This window comes from Aquarana catesbeiana, linkage group LG03 (assembly GCF_042186555.1).
Source record: "Aquarana catesbeiana isolate 2022-GZ linkage group LG03, ASM4218655v1, whole genome shotgun sequence".
Lineage (NCBI taxonomy): Eukaryota > Metazoa > Chordata > Amphibia > Anura > Ranidae > Aquarana > Aquarana catesbeiana.
Window position 1 is genome coordinate 12,839,246 of NC_133326.1, and position 17,606 is coordinate 12,856,851.

Consider the following 17,606-nt stretch of genomic DNA (forward strand, 5'->3'; position numbering starts at 1 on the left):
GGAAGGAAAATGATAAATGGTTTTCATAATTTTTTTACAAAAAAAAAATATGTGAAAAGTGGGGGGGGGGGGGTGGGGGGGGGTTGTATTCAGCCCCCTTTACCCTGATACCTCTAACTAAAATCTAATGGAACCAATTGCCTTCAGAAGTCACCTAATTAGTAAATAGAGTCCACCTGTGTGTAATTTAATCTCAGTATAGATACAGCTGTTCTGCAGATTCTGATAAGCCATAAGCCCCCTCCCCGCCCACAGACCCCCACAACCACCAACCAACCAGGGCTGTGGGAGAAGAGACCCTTGTCCCCCATCAGCACCCCCCTCCATGTTGAGGGCATGTGGCCTGGTATGGCTCAGGTGGTGAGGCGCTCGCTTGTCCCTCCCCCTTTTCCTGACCTGCATGCTCGGATAAGGGTCTGGGATGGACAAGGGTCTGGGATGGACAAGGGTCTGGGATGGACAAGGGTCTGGGATGGACAAGGGTCTGGGATGGACAAGGGTCTGGGATGGACAAGGGTCTGGGATGGACAAGGGTCTGGGATGGACAAGGGGTCTGGGATGGACAAGGGCCTGGGACGGACAAGGGTCTGTAAGGGTCTGGGATGGGACAAGGGTCTGGGGATGGACAAGGGGCCTGGGGCGGACAAGGTCTGTAAGGGTCTGGGATGGACAAGGGTCTGGGACGGATAAAGGTCTGGGACGGATAAAGGTCTGGGACGGATAAAGGGTCTGGGACGGATAAAGGTCTGGGACGGATAAAGGTCTGGTATGGACGCCACGCTGTTCTTTTTTCATTTATTTTTCATTTCCGGCACTCTTTTCACAAGTCGCACGTATATATCATGCAGATGTGACTTTTGAGGGCTTACATTGAAGTCTATGGCCCTCAAGTCGCAAGTAAGTCAGGCCAAAGCAGTGCAGGAACTAATTTAAAGCTTAGCTGCGACTTTAAAAGCGGAGCGCCACCCAAAAGGGGAATCTCCACTTGTTTGCACCCTCCACACCCCCCCCCCACACCACACACACACACACACATACCACTGCCACATTTGGTGGGGGGAAGCGGGTACCCGTTTTTAAAAGGTACTCGCTCTGCCACATTTCGCGATCTTACCAGGAAGTGGGAGCGGGTACCTTTCAAAAACGGGTACCCGCGCCCCCACGTCCTGGTAAGATCACCGATTGGCAACCTGCATCATGTCCGGCTCCCCCCCCCCCCCCCCCCCCTGCTTTCTGGGACCCGTGTGTGAGACGGCGGTACCATTCAAAATACGCAGCGTGACTTCCTTCACTGCCGGTTTCCCTTCGCTTTAATGCCGGCGCCGGCACCCCGAAGCTGACGGACGAATCGGCCTCGGGGTGCCGACATCGCAGGATCCCTGGACAGGTAAGTGTCCTTATAATAAAAGTCACCAGCTACAAGATTTTTAGCTGCCTATCTTCTACTTCCCCCCCCCCAGACTGGAGCTCCTCTTTAAGACACACAGATATGAATGGTACTCATTGGAAAATATGAGGTGCGGCTTGTCATGTGACTTTGGGGTCCAAAGTCACATGACAAGTCGCACAAGCGTGATCGGGGGGGGGGGGCCCTAAACATAGGTGGAAAGCCATAATCCATACGGTTATAATTATTTATAAAAAATAAGATCAGTCCTAGTAATGTGAAGCAAGGGAGAGACTGTAAAGAAAAAAAAAGATGAAAAAACCAAACCCCTCACATTCAAACGCCGTGGTCGTCGCGTCGGGGAGGACCTGGCCAATCACATCCTAGAAAAGAAACACAAGAAAATTACTGTGATGTTGACTTTTGTTGCCGAAAAAACATTTATTTCATTAATCCTGGCAAAATCCCAAAATATATCACCGCGTGAACAACGTGTATATATATATTTTTTTTTTTATTCAAATACATCCCCAAAAAAAAAAAATGGAGAGTCCCTGTAAGTCACTTCTTTAACCCCTTCAGCCCTGGAAGGTTTTACCCCCCTCCCCCACCTTCCTGACCGGGCCATTTTTTGCGATACGGCACTGCGTTATTTTAACTGACAGTTGCGCGGTCGTGCGACACTGTACACAAATAAAATTGACGTCCTTTTTTTTCCCCACAAATAGAGCTTTCCCTTGGTGGTATTTGATCACCTCTGCGTTTTTTTATTGGTTGCGTTATAAAAAAAAAAAAAAAAGAGCGACAATTTAAAAAAAAAAAAAATTATATATATTTTTTACTTTCTGCTATAATACATATAAAAAAAAAAAAATTACATTTCTTCATCAGTTTAGGCTAATATGTAGTCTGATATAAATTTTTGAAAAAAAAAATCCCAATAATATATATCCAAAAAAAAAAAAAAAAAACATTTTTTACTTTCTGCTATAAATCATATCCAAAAAAAACGAATTATATTTTTTACTTTCTGCTATAATATATATCCAAAAAAAAAATTAAATTTCTTTATCAATTTAGGCTAATATGTAGTCTGACATAAATTTTTGAAAAAAAAAAAAAATCCCAATAAGCGTATATTCATTGGTTTGCGCAAAATTTATAGCGTCTACAAACTGTGGGATAGATTTATGGAATTTTTTTTTTTTTTTTTTTTACTAAGTATGGGCGGCGATCAGCGATTTCTTAGCGGGATTGCGGCGGACAAATCAGACACGAACTGACACTTTGTTTTGGGAACCAGTGATACGAATACATTGATCAGAGCTCAAAAAAAAAAAAAGCACTGTCACTGTACTAATGACACTGGCAGGGAAGGTGTTAACACCAGGGGGCGATCAAAGGGTTATGTGTGTCCCTAGAGGGGTGCTTCCTAACTGTGGGGGGGGGGGGAGGTGCTCTGACTGGGTAAACACAGGGATCTATATTCCTGCTTAACAGGGACACAAGATCTCTATGCTCTCCCCTCTCAGATCGCCGTTCTGCCTCTGTGGGGGACAATTGCGGACCTGCTGATTGGCTCCCCCTCTGTCCAATCAGCGCGTGTGCGCCCCACAGAGGCTACAGCACGAAGCGATGTACAGGTACCGCAGTAAGTGTGTGGAAAGCGCTATGGGAGAGGTTAACTGACAATTGCGCAGTCATGGAACGCGGTAGAAAAAAAAATAGAGCTTTCTATCGGTGGTATTTAATCACCTTTGGGTTCTTTTTTTTTTATTTTTTTTTTTTTTTTTTTTGTTTTTAAGGCTACTTTCACACTGGGGCGCTAAAAATTGCGCCTGAAAAGCGCCTCTCAAGCCACCCCCAGAGCGAAAGCCCGATCGCTTTTCACACTGGGGGGGGGGGTGGGGCGGTGCGCTTGCAGGGCGAAAAAAAAAAAAGAAACAAAAAAAAAAAAAAAAAAGACTGAAACATTTTGGGGGAAATAATAATATTTTTTACTTTCTGCTTTAAAACATATCCAATAAAAAAATATATATAATTTCTTCATCAATTTAGGCCAATAGATATTCTGTTACATATTTTTGGTAAAGAAAACAAAAAAAAACTCATTGATTGGTTTGTGTGAAAGTTATAGTGGCTATAAACCACGGTATAATAATAATAATAATAATAATATTATATACTGGAATTTTTATATACAGTATCTCACAAAAGTAAGTACACCCCTCACATTTTTGTAAATATATTCTTCTATCTTTTCATGTGACAACACTGAAGAAATGACACTTGTCTACAATGTAAAGTAGTGAGTGTACAGCTTGTATAACAGTGTAAATTTGCTGTCCCCTCAAAATAACTCAACACACAGCCATTAATGTCTAAACCGCTGGCAACAAAAGTCAGTACACCCCTAAGTGAAAATGTCCGAATTGGGCCCAATTAGCCATTAACCATTTAAGCCCCCGAGCCTCTGAGATTTGTTGTTTACAAGTTAAAAACAGTTTGTTTTTTCTTTTTTTTTTTGCTAGAAAATTACTTAGAACCCCCAAACATTATATATATAATATTTTTTTTTTCTAATACCCTAGAGAATAAAATGGCGGTTGTTGCAATACTTTCTGGCACACCGTATTCGCGCAGCGGTCTTAGAAGCACACTTTTTTTTTTTTTTTTGGAAAAAAATACACTTTTTTTGAATTAAAAAAAAAAAAAAAAAAAGACAATAACAGTAAAGTTAGCCCAATTTTTTTTTTCATATTGTGAAAGATAATGTTACGCCGAGTAAATTGATACCCAACATGTCACGCTTCAAAGTTGCGCCCGCTCAGGGAATGGCGACGAACCCTTAAAAATCTCCATAGGCGACGTTAAAAAAAAAAAATTTCTACAGGTTGCATAAAAGCAGAGGAGGTCTAGGGGTAGAATTATCGCTCTCGCTCCACCGATCGCGGCGATACCTCACATGCGTGGTGTTTGAACACCGTATTCATAGGCGGGCGCTGCTCACGTTATGCGTTCGCTTCTGCCCGCGAGCTCGGCGGGACGGGGCGCGTTTAAAAAAAAATTTTTTTTTTCTTATTTATTTTACCTTTTATTTTTACACTGTTCTTTAAAAAAAAAAAAAAGTGTCACTTTTCTTCCTATTACAAGGAATGTACACATGACAGGACCTCTTAGATATGAGATCTGGGGGGTCAAAAAGACGTCACATCTCATATTTACACTAAAATGGAATAAAAAAAAATATATTTTTTTTTATGTCATTTGAAAAAATAAAATAAAAGAATAAATATAAAACAATGTCCCTTTAAGCTCTATGGGAGGAAGTGATGTTTTGACACCCTGCAGTGATATGGAGACGGGTGGGGGTGGGGGTGGGGGAGGGGAGGGGGGGTCATCTTCCCATCACTGGTCTCTATACCACACAGGAGGAGGATCCGGTCACCTCCCCCGCTGCTCCAGTAAGTGACGGAGGGCCCCGGAGGGAGGGGGAAGGGGGGGGCCACTCTCCCGCCACCGATAAAAGTGATCTTGCGGCGAATCCGCCACGGAGACCACTAATAACTGAAAAAAAAAGAAGAATTGTCGCTGTACAGAAAGACGGCCGAGGTGAGAAGAAGATCCCCGAGACCCCGAAACTGAGAGATAGAAGGAAATATTCACACAAATGTGAGGGGTGTACTTACTTTCGTGAGACACGGCAAGTACAGAGGGAGCTAATATGAGTACACAAGTTAATAGAAGTACGGAAGGGGCTAATGTGAGTACAGAGGAATGTAATATGTGTACAGAACAAACCAATGTGAGGACACGGGGTAATATAAAGAAGGAAAGAAGCTAATAGGAGTATGGAAGGAGCTAATAGGAGTGCACGAGGTAATATAAGGAGGAAAGGAGCTAATAGGAGTACGGAAGGAGCTAATAAGAGTACGGAAGGAGCTAATAGGAGTGCACGAGGTAATATAAGGAGGAAAGGAGCTAATAGGAGTACGGAAGGAGCTAATAAGAGTACGGAAGGAGCTAATAAGAGTACGGAAGGAGCTAATAAGAGTACGGAAGGAGCTAATAAGAGTACGGAAGGAGCTAATAAGAGTACGGAAGGAGCTAATAAGAGTACGGAAGGAGCTAATAAGAGTACGGAAGGAGCTAATAAGAGTACGGAAGGAGCTAATAAGAGTACGGAAGGAGCTAATAAGAGTACGGAAGGAGCTAATAAGAGTACGGAAGGAGCTAATAAGAGTACGGAAGGAGCTAATAAGAGTACGGAAGGAGCTAATAGGAGTACGGAAGGAGCTAATAGGAGTACGGAAGGAGCTAATAGGAGTACGGAAGGAGCTAATAAGAGTACGGAAGGAGCTAATAAGAGTACGGAAGGAGCTAATAAGAGTACGGAAGGAGCTAATAAGAGTACGGAAGGAGCTAATAAGAGTACGGAAGGAGCTAATAAGAGTACGGAAGGAGCTAATAAGAGTACGGAAGGAGCTAATAAGAGTACGGAAGGAGCTAATAGGAGTACGGAAGGAGCTAATAGGAGTACGGAAGGAGCTAATAGGAGTACGGAAGGAGCTAATAGGAGTGCACGAGGTAATATAAGGAGGAAAGGAGCTAATAGGAGTACGGAAGGAGCTAATAGGAGTACGGAAGGAGCTAATAGGAGTACGGAAGGAGCTAATAGGAGTACGGAAGGAGCTAATAGGAGTACGGAAGGAGCTAATAAGAGTACGGAAGGAGCTAATAAGAGTACGGAAGGAGCTAATAAGAGTACGGAAGGAGCTAATAGGAGTACGGAAGGAGCTAATAGGAGTACGGAAGGAGCTAATAGGAGTACGGAAGGAGCTAATAAGAGTACGGAAGGAGCTAATAAGAGTACGGAAGGAGCTAATAAGAGTACGGAAGGAGCTAATAAGAGTACGGAAGGAGCTAATAAGAGTACGGAAGGAGCTAATAAGAGTACGGAAGGAGCTAATAGGAGTACGGAAGGAGCTAATAGGAGTGCACGAGGTAATATAAGGAGGAAAGGAGCTAATAGGAGTACGGAAGGAGCTAATAGGAGTGCACGAGGTAATATAAGGAGGAAAGGAGCTAATAGGAGTACGGAAGGAGCTAATAGGAGTACGGAAGGAGCTAATAGGAGTACGGAAGGAGCTAATAGGAGTACGGAAGGAGCTAATAGGAGTACGGAAGGAGCTAATAGGAGTACGGAAGGAGCTAATAAGAGTACGGAAGGAGCTAATAAGAGTACGGAAGGAGCTAATAGGAGTACGGAAGGAGCTAATAGGAGTACGGAAGGAGCTAATAGGAGTACGGAAGGAGCTAATAGGAGTACAGAAGAAGCTAATAGGAGTACAGAAGAAGCTAATAGGAGTACACAAGTTAATAGAAGGACGGAAGGGGCTAATGTGAGTACAGAGGAATCTAATATGTGTACAGAACAAACCAATGTGAGGACACGGGGTAATATAAAGGTGGAAAGAAGCTAATAGGAGTACGGAAGGAGCGCACAGAAGATGCTAATAGGAGTACGGAAGGAGCTAATAAGCTAATAGGAGTGCGGAAGGAGCTAATAGGAGTACAGAGGAATGTAATGTGTGTACAGAACAAACTAATGTGAGTACGGAGCTAATATGAGTACAGAAGAAGCTGATATGAATATAGAAGGGGCTAATATAGATACAGAAGGAGGTAATACGAGTACAGAAGTCCCCTCCCCATGTAATGTCATAAGATACAATGAAGGGTCCAGGGGAAAGGTTTAGAGGATGCACAGGGCCTCGGACACCATCACCTGGAACTAATATGAGTACAGAAGGAGCTAACATGAATACAGAAGACCCCCCCCCCATGTATTTCTGTCACAGGGTCCAGGGGGAAGGGTTTAGAGGATGCACAGCACCCAGGAGACCATACCCAGCCCGGACCTGACTCAGGTAAACACAACACAGGGGTTCCGGGGGGGAGGTGTGACGTCACAGACGAGGTCTCTACGTCACCCTGCGGCCTTCCTCACCAGGATATCCCGGAACAGGAGCTGTGTGGCCGGCTGGACGGTCCAGTCCACGGCGCCGCCGTCAGGGATGCGGATCCGGATGACCAGGGCCTGGCTGTCCATGTCCTGAGGGAGCTCGGAGCCCAGTAACAGCATCCCGGCCCGGCGCCGGGTTACATTGTTCGGGGGACTGAGAGTGACCGGAGGAACCAAAGAGTTCCGAGCCGGAAGCCCGGGGAAGAAAAGGGCAAAAGGACGCGCCGCCATATTGGAAAGGGGCAAAGCGTCATATGAACGCCAGGGCGCCATGTTACTGTAGGGCAAATAAAAGAGACGTGCTGGGCAGTGTGTGGGGAGGTTGATGCCTGGATCTTGTTACCTCTCAGTACAATTAAAAACCTTCAAACTCTCAATGTATGTGAATGAAATGTTTCTATCTATCTTTCTATATATCTATCTAGCTATCTATAGATATATATAGGAGTGAGCAATAACAGCTAGGAGAGTCTTAGCAACGTCCTAGTAACAAGGCAGTGTAGGATGATGCCACCTCTGGGAGAATTCCAGTCAGGCTTCATGAGACACATAAATAAATGCCATTGGGGTTTAAAACCGGCAGTGACACAACCTGTGGATCGCTCTTCAGATGTGTAAACAAGCCTATATATATATATATATATATATATATATATATATATATATATATATATATACACATCTGAAGAGCAATCCACACCATTGGGGGTTTGATAGGCAGTGAGGAGGGTTGTGTCACCGCCTCACTGCCGGTTTTAAACCCTGATGGCCATTTATGTATCTCGTGAAGTCTGACTGGAATACTCCCAGAGATGGCATCATCCTACAATGCCTTGTTACTAGGACGTTGCTAAGACTCTCCTAGCTGTTTTATTGCTCACCCCCACCATCACAGGCGTGAGCTCCCAAACACCGAGCTCAGAGCTCCAGGGGGAGAGAAAGAGCCTGTGAGGGGGTTTGAATCATAGAAATAGAGAGAGGGTTCCTGTGATGGTGGGGATGGGCACTAAACAGCTTAGGAGTGTCTTAGCAACGTCGTAGCAACAAGGCAGGACAGGATGATGTCACCTCTGGGTGTTTTTCAGTCAGGCTTCATGAGCTATGCGGAAGGCCTACACCTATAGGAAGGAAATCATCCATCTTTAGTCAGACACACTTTGTTTTTATTCTACAGATGCTGTAACTGTACATTGTGGACTTCTGGGCTTTGGGTGCACGCCCCCCCCCCCCCCCCCCCCCCGCTGATCAGTGCTGCGATTGGCTGCAGCACAAGTCTGTTAGCAGGTTACAGCCAATTTTGACCATGCCCCTGCTGATCGGCTGTGGCCAATCAAAGAACAGAGTCCTGTGTTTACAAACACACAGGACGCTGTACAGAGACCACAATCTGGCTGATTTTTCTCCCTGAAAAGCAGGGAGAAATAACAGCCAGAGCGCATAGTAAAAGTGGGACACAACACACATGACACATTGTTAGGCACACAGGTAACCCCTTGATTGCCCCTAGATGGTAACTTCTTCCCAGCCAGTGTCATGTGCACAACGTCAGTGTACAGCATTATCACTGATCACTGTATTACCGTCACTGGTGATGTCAGTGTCAGTCAGTGTTCCTCCCACCCAGCGTCAGTTAGCGCCAGATTGCCCGCCACACTATCACAGTCCCACTATAAGTCGCTGATCACCGCCATCACCAGTATAGCGTTTATAGCTGCGTAAATTCCAGTGTATATACTGGGAGTTCCCAACCTTTTGAAGAGCGAGGGCCACTTAAACAACTTGGTAACCAGTCGCGGCCCACAGTGAGCGGAGCCAGTGTCTTGCCGAGAAAGTTCCCCCCAGCGGATAACGACCCCCCTGTACCGCGCATGCGCTGCGCTTGCGCAGTACGAACGACTACGGAGCCACCGAAAATAGCCGAAGATGAGCAGCTGATCGTCAGCTGTACACGGTGCTTTGCGCACTACATTCTGCCCTAAGTCCACGTTAAAGCCCCACCATCCAAGTGGACATAGAGTTAGAATATTAATATGCCGAGCGCAGCGAGGCCGCGCCCGAAGTGTAGCGAGCCCACGAGGGGCCTGTTACAAACTGTTTTTCTTACAATAGTCTTGCCACGCAGGCCCCGTGTACAGCTGACTCAGGTGTTCAGCTTCAGCTCTTTTTGGTGGCTCCCTTGTTGTTCCTGCTGCGCAAGCGCTGCGCCTGCGCAGTACAGGGGGGTCATTATCCACCGAGGGGAACTTTCTCGGCAGAACACCGGCGGATGACCGGGCCGTGTCCACTCTGCATATGCATAGGGGACCTGGACACAGCTCACTCTACTCTATGGGCTCTCCCATCCGATCTGCCCAGGATGCATCCCCTTCTGTTTTTTGTAGCGGATCGGATTGGAGGTAGGCGGGTGTAGACGGACACAAGTCCTTTTACATCTGCCGCTCCATAGAGGTGAATGTAGAGTCCGATTGGGTCTGCCTGAAAAATAGACCGATTGTGTGAAAGAGACTGGTGTCAGTAGTGGGGGGGTCATTGGTGTTAGTGGGGGGAATAGGACCCCATTGTTTTTGTCACTGGAAGCAATGGTTCCTCATCATTGGTATCAGTGGGGAGGATAGTGCCCCATCATTGGTGTCAGTTCTGGGAACAGAGCCCCAGTTGGTGTCAGTGGGAGGAAAAATGCCCCATCATTGGTATTGGTATGAGGAATTGTGCACCATTATTGGTGTCAGTGGAAGGAATAGTGCCCCATCATTGGTATCAGTGGGAGAAATAGTGCCCCATCATTGGTATCAGTGGGAGGGATAGTGCCCCATCATTGGTATCAGTGGGAGGAATAGTGCCCCATCATTGGTATCAGTGGAAGGAATAGTGCCCCATCATTGGTATCAGTGGAAGGAACAGTGCCTCATAGTTGTTGTTAGTGGAAGGAATAGTGCCCCATCATTGGTATTAGTGGGAGGAATGGTGCCCCATCATTGGTATCAGTGGGAGGAATAGTGCCCCATCATTGGTATCAGTGGGAGGAATAGTCCCCCATCATTGGTATCAGTGGAAGGAATAGTGCCCCATCATTGGTATCAGTGGGAGGAATAGTGTCCCATCATTGGTATCAGGTGAAGGAATAGTGCCCCACCATTGGTGTCAGTGGGAGGAATAGTGCCCCATCATTGGTATCAGTGGGAGGAATGGTGCCCCATCATTGGTATCAGTGGAAGGAATGGTGCCCCACCATTGGTGTCAGTGGGAGGAATAGTGTCCCATCATTGGTATCAGTGAAAGGAATAGTGCCCCATCATTGGTATCAGTGGAAGGAATAGTGTCCCATCATTGGTATCAGTGGAAGGAATAGTGCCCCATCATTGGTATTAGTGGGAGGAATAGTGTCCCATCATTGGTATCAGTGAAAGGAATAGTGCCCCATCATTGGTATCAGTGGAAGGAATAGTGTCCCATCATTGGTATCAGTGGAAGGAATAGTGCCCCATCATTGGTATCAGTGGAAGGAACAGTGCCCCATCATTGGTATCAGTGGAAGGAATAGTGCCCCATCATTGGTATTAGTGGGAGGAATAGTGTCCCATCATTGGTATCAGTGAAAGGAATAGTGCCCCATCATTGGTATCAGTGGAAGGAATAGTGTCCCATCATTGGTATCAGTGGAAGGAATAGTGCCCCATCATTGGTATCAGTGGAAGGAACAGTGCCCCATCATTGGTATCAGTGGAAGGAATAGTGCCCCATCATTGGTATCAGTGGAAGGAATAGTGCCCCATCATTGGTATCAGTGGAAGGAATAGTGCCCCATCATTGGTATCAGTGGAAGGAATAGTGCCCCATCATTGGTATCAGTGGAAGGAATAGTGCCTGTATCAGTGGGTGAAATGGTGTCCCGAGGGCCAGATAAAGGTAGTTAAAGAACCACATCTGGCCCACAGGCTGCAGTTTGTAGACCATTGATGTAAGGTCATGTGCCGTGATGCCAGGGGTTCTTAGGGCCATGGAGGATGCCGGCACCCGCTGCTACCTTAGTGACCGGTGATAGCGGGGAGCTGGTATATATATATATATAGAGGCAGCAGAATGATGCTCGGCTTCCGCTGAACAGGAGGCCAGATGGGCAGCGTTGGGCACAAACTGTTAACTTATCTCTAGTACCAGGGAGAAGACGGCTCCTAATCACAAGGATCTCATTCCAAAGTAGAGTCTTTATAATGTGTAATTTTTAGAAATAATCCTGGTTACCCCTCGGGGAATGACTGAGCTCATCGGAAGCGGAGCCATCCTTTATCTCCAGCCCAGGAAGCGGAGACCCATTCACAATGATGAAGTGATGTGGGGGTGTTCTCTTACGTCTCCCCTTTGTTTCATAACTGTTAAGCATATTTAAATATGTCCTTTGGTAACTATTTTATTTTTTTTTAATCTGTCGGCATCATTGTTTTCTTTTAATATTAAAGATAACAACTGCGATAAACTACGCCCTTGATGCTGGAATCAGCCGCCTCCGCAGACATAACCCCCATCTTTCTGCTATGTTACTTTGTATCAGTTTGTTAAAGCTACAATGTATCCAAGTGCTACAAACTGAAAACGCTATTTAATTCCTTTTTAATATTCAAAGCCAACCCCCCCCCCCCCCCACACACACACACACACACACCCCCTAATGCTGGGAATAGGGCCCCATTGTTGGTGTCAGCGGGGGGGCAATAGTGCCCCATCATTGAAGCCCCCCTTCATTTATCCATGTCTCCATGCTTTATTTTGTTAAGAAATCACTTTGAAAAACAACCCCCCCCCCCAAGCATTTCTAGCTGCAGCCATCTTGAGTAAGGGCAGATAATTCATGTAGCATTTACTTCCTGGAATCCATCTACCCCAAATATTTGACCTCTCCGCAAAACATGACTCAGTGGTTGGTGGAGAAACCCTTGTTGGCGATCACAGAGCTCAGACGTTTCTTGGAGTTGTCCTCCAGGTTTGCACACATCTCAGGAGGGATTTTGTCCTCTTTGCAGATCCTCTCCAAGTCATTGAGGTTTTTGAGGCTGACGTTTATTAACTCGAATCTTCAGCTTCCTCCACATACTTTCTATGGGATTAAGGTCTGCAGACTGGTTAGGCCACTCCAGGACCTTAACGTGCTTCTTCTTGAGCCACTCCTTTGTTGCCTTGGCCGTGTGTTTTGGGTCATTGTCATGCTGGAAGACCCATCTACAACCCATTTTCAATGCCCTGGCTGGGGGAAGAAGATTCTTCCATTTGCGAATAATCGCACCAACTGTTGTCGCCCTCTCACCAAGCTGCTTGGCGATGGTCTTTGTAGCCCATTCCAGCCTTGTGTAGGTCTACAGTCTTGTCTCTGACATCCTTGGACAGCTCTTTGGTCTTGGCCATGGTGGAGAGATTGGAATCTGATTGCTTCTGTGGACAGGTGTCTTTTTATACAGGTAACAAGCTGAGATTAGGAGCACTCCCTTTAAGAGAGTGCTCCTAATCTCAGCTCTTTACATGTATAGAAGACACCTGGGAGCCAGAAATCTTGCTGATGGATAGGGGATCAAATACTTATTTCACTCATAAAAATGCAAAACTTTTTTGAAATGCGTTTTTCTGGATATTGTTGTTGTTCTGTCTCTCACTGTTAAAATAAACCAACCATTAAAATTATAGACTGATCATTTCTTTGTCAGTGGGCAAATGTACAAAATCAGCCGGGGATCAAATACTTTTTTTTTTTTGTTTTTTCTCCTCGCTGTAGCTTAGAAAGCCCCTCCTCCCATGAAGACTCCTGAGATGTATGACATCATTTTGGCCTAGGCCAGAAACCAGGAAGTAACTAAAGAAATGTAAAAAAGAAAAGAAGTTTAAAACAAGTTAATATAATATACCTTCCTATCTATTTACTAATACTAGCAGCATGAGGATTAAAGATAGTTCATGTCGATTGAGAGAGTGAAGTTCTGCTTTAACCACTTCAGCTCCGGAAGGTTTACCCCCCCTTTCCGACAAGGCCTTTTTTTGCAATACGCATTGTGTTACTTAAACTGACAATTGCGCGGCCGTGCAACGCTGTACCCAAATAAATAACATTTATGTAATTTCTTTTCCCACAAATAGAGCTTTATTTTGGCGGTATTTGATCCCCTCTGCTTTTTTTTTTTTATCTTTTTTTATTTTTTTGCGCTATAAACAAAAAAGAGCGTCAATTTAAAAAAAAAAAAAAAAAAATTTACTTTCTACTATAAAACATATCCATTAAAAAACTGTACAAAATCGAATTTCTTCATACGTTTAGGTCAATATGTATTCTGCTACATATTTTTGGTAAAAAACAATTCCAATAAGCGAACATTGCTATGGGATTTTTTTTTTTTTAACTAGTAATGGCGGTGATCAGTGACCTTTAGTGGGACTGCGATATTGCGGTGAGAAATTGGGCACTAACTGACACTTCTGACACTTTGTGAGAACATGTGACACTAATACAGCGATCAGTGCTAAAAAATATGCACTGTCACTGTACTAATGACACTGAATGGGAGTGGGTTAACATCAGGGGCGATCAAAGGGTTAAATGTGTACCTAGCCAGTGTTTTAGTGTACTGAGGGGGCTCCCGCTTTGAATAATGACAGCAGGAGTGAGATGCGGGCGGTGCGCATTCACGCCCATTACCCAAAAGTAGGGATGAGCCGAACACCCCCCGGTTCGGTTCGCACCAGAACCCGCGAACGGACCGAAAGTTCGCACGAACGTTAGAACCCCATTGACGTCTATGGGACTCGAACGTTCGAAATCAAAAGTGCTCATTTTAAAGGCTAATTTGCATGGTATTGTCCTAAAAAGGGTTTGGGGACCCGGGTCCTGCCCCAGGGGACATGTATCAATGCAAAAAAAACTTTTAAAAACGGCCGTTTTTTCGGGAGCAGTGATTTTAATGATGCTTAAAGTAAAAAAAAAAAAGTGAAATATTCCTTTAAATATCGTACCTGGGGGGTGTCTATAGTATGCCTGTAAAGTGACGCGTGTTTCCCATGTTTAGAACAGTCCCTGCACCAAATGTCATTTTTAAAGGAAAAAATCTCATTTAAAACTGCTTGCGGGTTTAATGTCATGTCGGGTCATGGCAATATGGATGAAAATCAGTGAGACAAACAGCATGGGTACCCCCCAGTCCATTACCAGGCCCTTTGGGTCTTGTATGGATATTAAGGGGAACCCCGCACCCAAATTAAAATAAGGAAAGGCGTGGGGCCACCAGGCCCTATATACTCTGAACAGCAGTATACAGGCGGTGCAAACAAGACAGGGACTGTAGGTTTGTTGTTAAGTAGAATCTGTTTGTAATTTTGAACATTTTTAACGTGTTTAGCTCCAGCCAAAAAATCTTTTCTAAGCTTTTTGGAAAACATAGGGAAGGGTTATCACCCCTGTGACATTTGTTTTGCTGTCTTTCCTCCTCTTCAGAAGATTTCACCTCACTTTTTTGTCCCAATGAAAAATGTTTTTTGAAAATTTGGGTTTTTTTGTGGAACAAGGATTGGAAAGCATCAGTGGAAAGGAGAAATTGTTTTCCCATATTAACTCTTACAGGAGAGAATTTCCCTTCCTAGGGGTAGATTTCATCTCACTTCCTGTTGTCTCCTTCCGTTTGCAAGTAGGAGTCGTTTGTAAGTTAGATGTTTGAAAGTAGGGTCCTGCCCTATATACTCAGCAGAAATTTGGGCCTTAGGTGTTGCTGTGGCCACAACACTGTAAGCCCTCACAGGGCCCTGCTGTGAAATATTAGATCAAGAATTGTAATTACATGCCCCTGTTGAACAGGAGCTGAAAAATTAGGCCTTAGGCACTGGTGCTGGTGCCACAACACTGCAACCCCTCACAGACACTCTAGTTGGAACGCAGGAACGAGCCCTGCTGCAAAGTATTGCTTCAAAAATTGTAATTACACGCCCCTGTTAGACAGGGGCAGAAAAATTGGGCCTTAGGCACTGGTGCTGGTGCCACAACACTGCAACCCCTCACAGACACTCTAGTTGGAACGCAGGAACGAGCCCTGCTGCAAAGTATTGCATCAAAAATTGTAATTACACGCCCCTGTTAGACAGGGGCAGAAAAATTGGGCCTTAGGCACTGGTGCTGGTGCCACAACACTGCAACCCCTCACAGACACTCTAGTTGGAACGCAGGAACGAGCCCTGCTGCAAAGTATTGCATCAAAAATTGTAATTACACGCCCCTGTTAGACAGGGGCAGAAAAATTGGGCCTTAGGCACTGGTGCTGGTGCCACAACACTGCAACCCCTCACAGACACTCTAGTTGGAACGCAGGAACGAGCCCTGCTGCAAAGTATTGCATCAAAAATTGTAATTACACGCCCCTGTTAGACAGGGGCAGAAAAATTGGGCCTTAGGCACTGGTGCTGGTGCCACAACACTGCAACCCCTCACAGACACTCTAGTTGGAATGCAGGAACGAGCCCTGCTGCAAAGTATTACATCAAAAATTGTAATTACACGCCCCTGTTAAACAGGGGCTGAAAAATTGTGCCTTAGGCACTGGTGGTGGCGCCCAGAACCAAAAATGTTCTTACAAGCTATCAGCGTGATGATTGAGGAGGAAGAGGATAATTACTCAGGGATAGTCACTCAGCATCAGCATAGGCAGTCTTTGAAGGGATCTGAGATTTCAAAAAAAATTATTCGGTTACATCAGCATCAGGTGCTTGGTAGCTGGTGGTGATCCAAGACTCATTCATTTTTATGAAGGTCAGCCGATCGACCGAGTCGGTGGACAGACGCACCCTGTGATCGGTTACCACGCCTCCAGCAGCACTGAATGTGCGTTCCGAAAGAACGCTGGATGCAGGACAGGCCAGTAGCTCAATTGCATACTGTGCAAGCTCTGGCCAGTGATCCATCCTCAAGACCCAGTAACCCAGAGGATTTTCGGTGGGAAAGGTGTCCAAGTCTGATCTTGCCCCTAGGTATTCCTGCACCATGTAAAACAGACGCTGGCGATGGTTGCTGGAACCGATCATACCTTGGGGCTGCGGACCAAAAAATTGTCTGAACACATCGGTCAGACGGCCACCTTCTCCACCGCTCCTTCTTTGACTGACCGAAGCCTCAGCAACACGTTGTCCAGAAACAGGAGTTTGTAACCTCCCAGTCTCTGGGAACGCGTTGCACAGACCTTTCTGCAAGGCCTCCCGAAGATGTTTCATCCTCTGCTCCCTCTGCGATGGCAAGATAAGGTCCGCAACCTTACCCTTGTAACGTGGATCAAGGAGGGTTGCCAGCCAGTATTGGTCCTTCTCCTTGATACCACGAATACGAGGATCCTTACGCAGGCTTTGCAGGATCAGGGAGGCCATGCAGCGTAGGTTTGCTGAGGCATTCGGTCCGGAGTCCTCTGGGTCACTAAGAACGACATGGTCCGCAGCCACCTCCTCCCAGCCACGTACAAGTCCATGTGTTTCTTGGGACTGATCCCTTAAAGACTGCTGCTGATGCTGAGTGCCAGGCTCCACCTCCATACTGACACAATCTTCCTCCTCCTCCTCTTCCTCCTCGTCCTCTTCCTGTGTGATCGGCGGGCACGCAGGAACACTGTCTGGATAAAGGGGGCCTTGAGAGCTAAGGAAGTCCTCCTCTTCCTGCCTCTGTTCTGCCTCAAGTGCCCTGTCCATTATTCCACGCAGCGTGTGCTCCAACAGGTGGACAAGGGGGACAGTGTCACTGATGCATGCACTGTCACTGCTCACCATCCTCGTGGCCTCCTCGAATGGTGACAGGACAGTGCATGCATCCCTGATCATGGCCCACTGGCGTGGGGAAAAAAAACCAAGCTCCCCTGACCCTGTCCTGGTGCCATAGTCGCACAGGTACTCATTGATGGCCCTCTGCTGCTTGTGCAGCCGCTGCAGCATGGCCAACGTTGAGTTCCACCTGGTGGGCATGTCACAGATTAGGCGGTTCTTGGGCAGGTTAAACTCCTTTTGGAGGTCCGTCAGCCGAGCACTGGCATTATATGACCGGCGGAAATGCACACAGACTTTCCTGGCCTGCCTCAGGACATCCTGTAAGCCCGGGTACCTGCCCAAGAACCGCTGCACCACCAAGTTAAGGACGTGAGCCAAACAGGGCACATGGGTCATTTGTCCCTGTCGGAGGGCAGAGAGGAGGTTGGT

At 46.0% G+C, this 17,606-nt stretch overlaps 1 protein-coding gene across 1 annotated transcript in view; it reads right to left on the reverse strand.

The window, feature by feature from the left end:
- Positions 1 to 7,655, reverse strand: part of MAP2K5 (mitogen-activated protein kinase kinase 5) — a 252,191-nt gene extending 244,536 nt beyond the window's left edge. Inside the window, exons 1-2 of the mRNA XM_073618284.1 lie at positions 7,398 to 7,655; positions 1,722 to 1,770 (exon numbers count right to left, since the gene is read on the reverse strand). Coding sequence (XP_073474385.1) covers positions 1,722 to 1,770; positions 7,398 to 7,643 — 295 coding nt within the window. The 5' untranslated portion in view covers positions 7,644 to 7,655. The remainder of the gene's footprint in view (positions 1 to 1,721; positions 1,771 to 7,397) is intronic.
- Between the last annotated feature and the right edge of the window lie 9,951 nt (positions 7,656 to 17,606).